Source organism: Microtus ochrogaster, linkage group LG4 (assembly GCF_000317375.1).
Source record: "Microtus ochrogaster isolate Prairie Vole_2 linkage group LG4, MicOch1.0, whole genome shotgun sequence".
NCBI classification, from domain to species: domain Eukaryota; kingdom Metazoa; phylum Chordata; class Mammalia; order Rodentia; family Cricetidae; genus Microtus; species Microtus ochrogaster.
This window is the reverse complement of record NC_022030.1, coordinates 35,435,159-35,443,673: the sequence shown is the minus strand read 5'-3', so window position 1 is coordinate 35,443,673 and position 8,515 is coordinate 35,435,159. Positions and strand designations below refer to the sequence as shown.

The window sequence follows — 8,515 nt, the reverse complement described above, 5'->3', positions numbered from 1 at the left end:
CTCTCTCTCTCTCTCTCTCTCTCTCTCTCTCTCTCTCTCTCTCTCTCTTCCTCTTCACACCCACCCGCAGAGAATTTTCTTATTCTAAAACCTTTGAATTTTCACATGAATCTTGGGCTTATTTTGTCTGTTTCTACAGAAGAGCTTTCTGGGGTTTTGATTGGATAATGAGTAGGAATCTTAGAAATACCATAAACTTTGAATTCATGAGCATTAATTTAGATGACTTTAAGTTTCTGTAAACAATGTTTCAGACTTTCACTGTAGAGGTCTTGCATATATCTTTTTGTTAAATTTATTTCTAAGGAGTTTACTGATATTATAAATGGTATTTTTTTTTCATTTCCAACTGTTTCTTGTTTCACCTTGCTGAGGATCATAAAGCCATTGCAAAAAAAAAAAAATGGTTAGTAGAACTTCAGTCTTAGAGAAAGTGTTGAATATTTGAATTTTAAAATTTTTATCTATTTGGTGTGTGTGTATTCAGTTTATGAATGATACCAGGATCAGGTTTTCTGTAGTTCCTGTCTACCGCAGTTTATTGATTTTGCTGTCAGCGGGGAGCTCACAACATTCCCATCCTTAGCTACTGTGCAGGACTTCTTAGGTATTATGGTTATGATTTAAACAACACTTTCTTCTCTGTTATTTTCTGATAAAGCTTATCTGGAAATAGAAATATTTTCTTGCCCTCATGTGTTTAGTAGAATTCAACAACCTAGGACGTATGGATGGAAACTTTCCTAACAGAGAAATTTAAAACTTTTTTCAACACATGTGAGTCCTTCTGTCCCTCCCTCCTTCCCTTTCTTCCTGTCTCCCTCCTTCCTTCCATTTGAGACAGGGTCTCCTTACATAGCTTGAGTTAGCCTCGAATTTGCCCTCTGCTTGCCTTAGCCCCCTGAGACCTGACTGGATATGGGTTCTTTAGATGTCATCTTCCTTCCGAGTCAGTTTTGAGAATTGTACTACCCATGGCATGTTAGCTTCCATCTCGGCTGCTAAGTGTGCTAGCACGAAGTCACTCACAGCGTCCCTTCATGGACTTCGTATGTCTACGGATTTGTAGTGATTTTTCTTTCAGCATCCTCTCTATTGGCGGTGTATATTTTCTCCTTTTTTTCCTGTTCATCAGCCTTGCCAGAAATATTGATTTTATCTGTCTTTTCAAAACTGCAGTGTTTGCTTGTGTTGCCTTTTCTCTGTCGTCTGTCCTCTGACCATGTCTACTGCACTGTGCTCCTCATTTGGTCTCTTGTGGTCTTAATTTACTCATTTAAACTTTTCAACATTTTATTTATTCTCTCTCCTCTCTCTCTCTCTCTCTCTCTCTCTCTCTCTCTCTCTCTCTCTCTCTCTCTCTCTCTGTGCCTGTGTACGCATGTGTGTGCATATGCCACCATGTGTCAAGGCCAGAGGACAACTGGCAGGGGTTGGTTTTCTCTTCCTCCCGTGGGGGTCCTGGGAATTGAACTCAGGTCACCATGCTTGGCAGTAGACACTCCTATCTGCCGAGCCATCTCACTGGCCCTTCTTTGAAATTTTGGTAATTCTTGCCCGTATCTTGGTTTCCTGCTTCCTACACTGGAAGCTTAAGAAGTTGATTCGGAAATGCAGCATCTCTTCTAGACGTTTCCAGCTAAGGTCCTCTCTCCGAGCGCTGCCTCAGCTTTGTCTCTGAGCTTCGATGGGCAGTGTTTCCATGGCCGCCCAAGTCAAAATATTTGATGACTTTTTTTCCTGGGACTTATTCTTAGAACCATAGATTATTCTGATTTATGTTGTAGAATTTCTAAATATTTGGAGGAAATTCAAACTATCCACTCAGTTTTTATTTTTAATTTGTGTCTATTGAGATCAGAAAGACTATTGTGTATGGATTTTAGCTCTGTGTAAATGCACTAAAACCCACTCTTATTGAGAAGGGCAGGCTTCTCCAGAAGCATTCAGGCTGCTCCTGACAGTTCTTCCGGAGCGCTGCACACTTATTGATTTGTTTCCTGTCAGGTACTGAGAGGGAGGCGATTATACCTCCCTCCGGGTGCCCACACGTCCCCGTGGGTCCTCATGGAGTATGGAGACTTTTCCCATCAGGAACTGTGAGTGGAGCGTTCCTATGTCCAGGTGCCCACACTTCCCGTGGGTCCTCGTGGGGGTATGGAGACTGTTTAACTTCAGGACTTCTGGGCTTTCCTGAGGACTTACTTTGGATGTCATCTGCAGTCACCTTCACCCCTGTAATTTCCTTATTTCTGCGTGTTTCCCATGGGCCTCTTGTCTCTTCAGTTAAGGAATAATTCTTTGTCTTGAAGCTCTGTTTCTGGGAAAACCGTTCCTCAATGCTGCCTTCCAGGACTCTGAGTGCCCAGAGAAGTCACCAAGGCCAGCATGAGGTGAGGAGGAGGCCTGGTCATCAGGCGTGATGACAGAGATGCACAAGCCGCTGTTCTTGTAACGTATCTGTTCCTCGGCTTGCTTGACTGGCCCCAGATAGACCGCATCTATTGTCCTCCAGATCCATGCTGCATTCATCGCCTTCTACCCCTGCCAAGGCACACGGGGCCTGTGGCAGTGGGAACAGGGTCACATGGTGCATCGGGCTCCTCCTGTTGTGTGTGACAATCCCTTGCTCCAGGGCCTCAGCTCCTTGCTGGGGCCTGCAGGGATCCACATATCACTGACCCTGTGGTCCTACTACAACACAAACTTGCCGTAGAAGCCATGTGTGTACTGTTCCTACTCAGAAGTGATAAACATCATAGTCACTTAGTTGATGGGCATTTGTAGGTGAAGTGTAGAGAGTCTTCAAGATCTAGAGAGGTCACCAAACACCAAGGCAGGTAGGACAAAGTTCCAGCTTATGCTGGGCCTCTGAGCCCAAGGGTTTTGCCTATGTGGCTGACCTTGAGAAGGTACAAAGATTCGCCCTGATTGAATTATGGAATGAGGGCATTTTGTAAGCCTGTAGGCATGTCCAACCTGTGGCCCACGGACCATGTGAATGGAACCCAGCTTATTTGTAGACCATAATGTCATGTTGAAATGTCAAAAGTTGGACACCTGTGTAAGGCACTGGAGAACTTGCCAGTGAGCCTTCCTGGCCCTGATCTGCATGGTAACATCACAGAACCCTTTTGTAGCGTTTCTCCCACGGTCTGTCTCGTGCCCAGAGCAGAAGGGTTAGCTTTGGCCAGACCTAGATCTTACACGGTCCTCTTCCAACACACCATTTCTCGACCTCCCTTCTAATGGGGCCAGAGAGGGTATGCCTCCTGTACTGGTGCCTACAGAGCACGTTCCAGAGGCCCTGTCATCCTGTCCTACCATAGGCCACATGTCTAACACAGCATCTTCCCAATGCTCACTGCAGTCCACCTGGTTCTTACTGGGGTCGTTGAGGTACACTTTAAGGAGTGTTGCATTCTGCTCCTAAACCCTTCTGGGGTGTGTTTGGGTAGATTATCTAAAGGGAAGTGGACTAGGGATAGTTTCAATATATTCCCTTGAGGACTGATGAGATTGCTGAGTGGGTGAAGTCCTAGTTCATCCCTGGACTGACCCATATAGGAGCAGGAAAGGACTAGCTCCTCCAAGTTGTTCTCTGACCTTCACACATAAGCCATGGACTCATGTGTGTATGTGCGCACGTGCACGCAGGCACACACACACACACACACACACACACACACACACACATTGTTATACACACCGGTATAAGCAAAATATACATGCAGAATATAATTCTAAAAACTTTTACCTGGGTGTGGTGGTGCACACCTTTAATTCCTGCACTCAGGAGATAGAAACAGACATCTCTAAGAGTCTGAGGATAGCCTGGCCTGTTTAGAGAGTTCCATGCATTATATATAGTAAGACCATGTCTAAAAAAAAATTGTGTCCTTTTGGCCTTTCCTGTGCTCATAAACTCTCATCTCTGTTAAGTGCAGCCATTGTGACTTATACTCATCCACAAGGAGGTGGCCAGGGTGGGCCTGGGTCGACTTCAGTCCCACTCTGGAGACAACATGGCATTTCCCTTGTGCTGATGATAACTCAGGCCCTGGTCCCACAACATTCAGAGGCTCTGAGCATTGCTCATTATATAGCTACTCTGACAATGCTATCAGTCCTTGGAGGACACTGGGACGCTGGATGACCTGCCCACATATAGGACCTGGATTCTCTCCTCAGAGCTTGGGGTGCAGTCTGCAGTTCTGAAGTCAAGGAGTAAATGTCACCAAGGGCCAAAGACAATAGAGAAGAGATGTTTCTGAGCTGGGGCTCCAGGGAAGTTGCTTCAAGCTAATGAGAAGACACGAAGCACGGGATTCTGGGAACAGGAGACACTTCTCCAGAGACAGAGCCGTAGGTCAGACCAGTAAAGGGGTAAGGGGGGCTGTGGAAGTCCCTCTTCTAGCTCCATTTCCTTCTGACCTGGAGAGTAAGGACATCTGTCCAGGGGGACAATCCCTACCTGAGGGTGGAGAAGGTTTGAAATGACATCATCTTTGCACTCAAGCCTTTCAGAGTCTTAGGAATCTATATTTGCAAAAAGATACAGAGAGCGGGGGGTCCTCTCCACAGGGCACACAAGGGCACGAATGTATTCAAAACTAAACACACAGTATTTCAATCCCAGGAGTTGTGTGGAGCAGAGGCAGAGCAAACACCCATTGCTGTCTCCTGCCTATATCTGTTCTGACTGTCAAATGGATGGATCCATGGGTCTCTGGGAAGCAAACAACCACCCACCACAGTCCCAGTCTGGAACATGGCAGCTGCCTCAAGACCACAGTGCCAGGCACTGGGAGTCTCACAGCCATCCCTTGCACAGGAGTTCTTAGGGACCAAGTCCCTCCACCAGTCACTCAAAGGAATGTCTCTGATTCCTCATTTCCTTCCCAGAAGTTCCAGGGAGCTCTGCAGGTTGGTAGAGACTGGACCTGCCCGCCCAGATCAGCTATGGTCGCTTCCCATGCTCTTGGCCTTCTGGAAGATGTTCTGCATGGCTGAGATTCTGTCCTTATCCTGGATGTCAAAGACCTGGAACTGCAGTGGGCAGGGACAGAGGGTCACAGGCAGCCAGGCTGCACCTGTCTCAGACATCCTCTCTGACCACCCTACCTGTGAGTGTCCACCTGGTCCGTCACCCCGGCACGTGGACCACCCCAGCACCCCTCCTCCAACAGCCCTACCTCATATAATGTATCCCTGACACAGGAATGACCCCTTCCCCAGGGAGGTCCCACTAACAGTGTTTGAAGGCTTTTTCCCTGCACATTCCTGACCGAGAAATGTCAGGCATGCTTTGGAGGCAGTATTCGGGCCTGGGTGGATGAGTCCCTGCCTTTGTCGGGAGTCAATGGGCTCTATAGGTGTAGAAGAGACAGTGGGTAGACACCCCGAAACAGCAGGCGAGAGAACATAAGGTCCTAAAGGGTGTGACTCTCAAAATGCCAAGTCCAGCAATACACAGGAAATTGAACCCAGAAGGTCCAGGGAACGTCAAAGCCCCAAAGTAGAGAGGGCTCTGGGCATCTGCTGGGTGGTTTAAGATAATTCTGTGGAACACGGGCGCAATCTCAGGCACTCTGCCCTTACTTCCAGAGAGCAACCTTACACCCATGGGGCCTCTCCTAGAACTCTGGTTTCACCACAGCCATCCTTGAGTTCCTGACCTGGGAGAGAGTGGTCAGGGTTCAAGACCAGGACTCTAAGCCACTCCCCCCATGAAACAACTGCACCCACCTTATCAAGCAGAAAATCAAAGTAAGCAGTGGTCCAGTAGGTAGGGTCACTGGCAGGGAGTTGCAGGAGTGCCTTGACGCCATTGTCAATGCGTGGTGGACGGCTGTGGCCCAGGTGGGTGACATGGATTCGTAAGGACTCCTCGGGCTGGCTGGCGAAGTGTTCCACGCGTTGGTAGATGACGCCGAGGTCCAGGCCGCTGTCCTGAAGCAAGTTGTGCTCCGGGTACAGGAAGTGGGGCAGGTTCCTGGTAGCCAGGCAGCAGAGCAGCACCACCAGCAGACGGTACACTGCGCCCTGCAGGTCCATCCAGTCCTCGGGTGCTGGGAAGAGCACAGAGGCCCACAACAGCACTGTCTGCAGGACACAAAGTCAGACCTGTCAAGGGGCGGCTGAAGCGGCTCCCCACCACCTGCTGTCCACTAGCTCTGAGCCAGCTCACATCCGCCAACCCTCCTCAACACCTCCAATGCTGAGTCCCTCTGCTATCCTGCCACCCTAGCAGCTTCTGGGTCCCATCACCTTCTCTGCCCCTCTTTCTCTCCTCTGGGCCTCCCTTTTCAGCCTTTGCTGAACTCTGGTCAACTTCAGAACTCCCTCAGGGTTATCTGAGGCTTCCTCCATGCATGTGGAGGCTTTTTTCATGCCCCTCCACTGATCTTTGTAGACAAGCCCTAAGGCATTAGAAGTCCTCCTCATCTCCCTCCTCCCCCTCCTCCTTTCTGCTCCAAGGCCCTTACTAGATTACCACCCCCATTACCCAACTGCGTTTCTGGGTCCTCAGACTGTCTTCCTCCTCATCTCTCAGTTCATCTAGGATCCTCTGTGTAGCAGACCCCAGTGGTCACCGGATCCCCACCTCGGGCAGAAGCCTGAGACAACAGACTGACTCCCCAGACCCAGTATCTGATGACATAAACCAAGCAGAGGTTCCTCTCCATTGTGAACACACACCCCGGGGGGAGGATCCCAAGACTTCACAGCTCTACCCACTTGCCTCTCACTGCCCCAGGGGCTAGTGGTGATAGAACCCTAGTTCTTCATCCATAGCAGGATGTAGATGTGATGTGACTGTCCTGCCCCAGGGAGCACAGGAAGGGAGCCAGTGCTCCCATGGATACCCAGTTGGCTCCAGTCCATAGGGAATCTGACGAGAGGACCCGTGCCGGGGAGAGGTCCAGCCCTGTGTGGCCCAACCCAGTCATGTTTCTGATTGCAAGTCCTCCCATGACACCTGTCTGGGAATGGCCAAGGCCAGCATGGTGCCAGCACCACGGCACCACTCTACAGCCATGCCTATGAGACCTCGTGGGCTGTGGTCTCTCCAGGTGAACCTGGAGTCCTCGCAGTACCTGTGGCTGCTCATCACGGGAGCTGGTGTGAGGGACACACCCAGGGTGTCCCTGCCCTCTATTGCCTAGTCACAGATGTGAGTGATGGAGCAAGGCAGGTGGTGAGCTACCGTGCCTACCTTCAAGTGGTCAAAAGTTAGGCCGGCGCTCTGGCTGCTACCTCGCCAGCTCTCTAGGTTCACCCGGTCGAGGATGGAGAGGCTGTCCAGGCGGTGACCAGGGAAGGAGCCTAGTGCACCAAGCAGGCGGCTGAGCAGGTAGCCGGTGGAGATCCTGAAAGCCAGACCCACCTGTCAGGTCTGGGGTTCACAGTGCCCAGCACCCTGTGTACCACTCGAAAGAAAAAGCAGGCGGTGGCTGCTCCCCAATACTAGAACCTCGTGAGTCCCATAGGGGGGTCATACTCTTACTGTGGCCATCCTGGGGCTCCATGACCTATGTCTCTCTTTGCAGCTGGTTCTGTTTGCTAGCTTGAATATCTGTGGTTCAGACTCCCCATCAAAGATTGCAGGGATTATGGGAGACCTCAAACAGCCCACCCTTTATTTAGACTGGGGTTTGGTGGAGCTCCAGGCTGGCAGAGGGTGTGGGCTCCACTCTAGGGTGTATTAGGGAAACCAATGTCCCCTGCCCACCATGGGAGCCAGAAGGTGTAGAATATGAGAGGGTCTTCATCTAGGACCCTTAGCACAGGGCCCAGCACATCACAGGCCCTCACTTCTGTGCTTGCTGAACCAGCATTGAATCTGAGCCAGACTCGACACCCTGTGAGTCTCAGTCCTAAAGGGTGGACAGAGGTGGGGCAACGGGAAGGCCATGTTCTACTCATCCCCACCCTTCACCTGCCTTGGTGGGCTGGTGCTTACTCAGCAAGGATGCAAGGTATGGGACCCACAGAGCTCTGCAAAAGCTTCAGAATGTCACAGCAGCTTATAAATGTCACTTATAAGGAGCAACTCGGTTCCAAGATGGCAGCACCTTGGGCATGGGAATATTTTGTAAGTCCCCCAGCAGAATCACTATGGTCTTATAGGGGGGTGCCAGTGATGTCAGTCTTGGATGGATCCCAGGCCCTGAGTCCTGCTGGCTGAGCTTCTGTCCCCTTCACCTTCTCACAGACACTGAGTTGGTAGCAAGTAGCCCTCACTGAACTCACAGGCTTCAGGGGACTTAAAAGAAGTCAGGGCTGGAGATAAGGGTCAGCACACAGAAGGAAACATCTATAACTAAACATCTCAAGTGGGGGAACATTCTGAGAAGGGCTCTGTAAATCTGGCAATGCCACCTCAAGTGAAAGGTATTAACAAGCCCAAGTTACTTTTATCAGTGTGAGCATCCTTGCTGTATGGGTGTTCTCACTATATGGGCATCCTCACTGCGTGAGCATCCTCACTGTGTGAGCATCCTTGCTGTGT

The 8,515-nt window shown here is 50.0% G+C and overlaps 1 protein-coding gene across 1 annotated transcript in view; it reads right to left on the bottom strand.

The window, feature by feature from the left end:
• Positions 1 to 4,956: 4,956 nt before the first annotated feature.
• The window catches only part of Mab21l4 (mab-21 like 4), a 9,354-nt gene continuing 5,795 nt past the window's right edge, over positions 4,957 to 8,515 (bottom strand). The window contains exons 3-5 of the mRNA XM_026786090.1: positions 7,220 to 7,373; positions 5,749 to 6,105; positions 4,957 to 5,049 (exon numbers count right to left, since the gene is read on the bottom strand). Of these exons, the coding sequence (XP_026641891.1) occupies positions 4,957 to 5,049; positions 5,749 to 6,105; positions 7,220 to 7,373 (604 nt within the window). The remainder of the gene's footprint in view (positions 5,050 to 5,748; positions 6,106 to 7,219; positions 7,374 to 8,515) is intronic.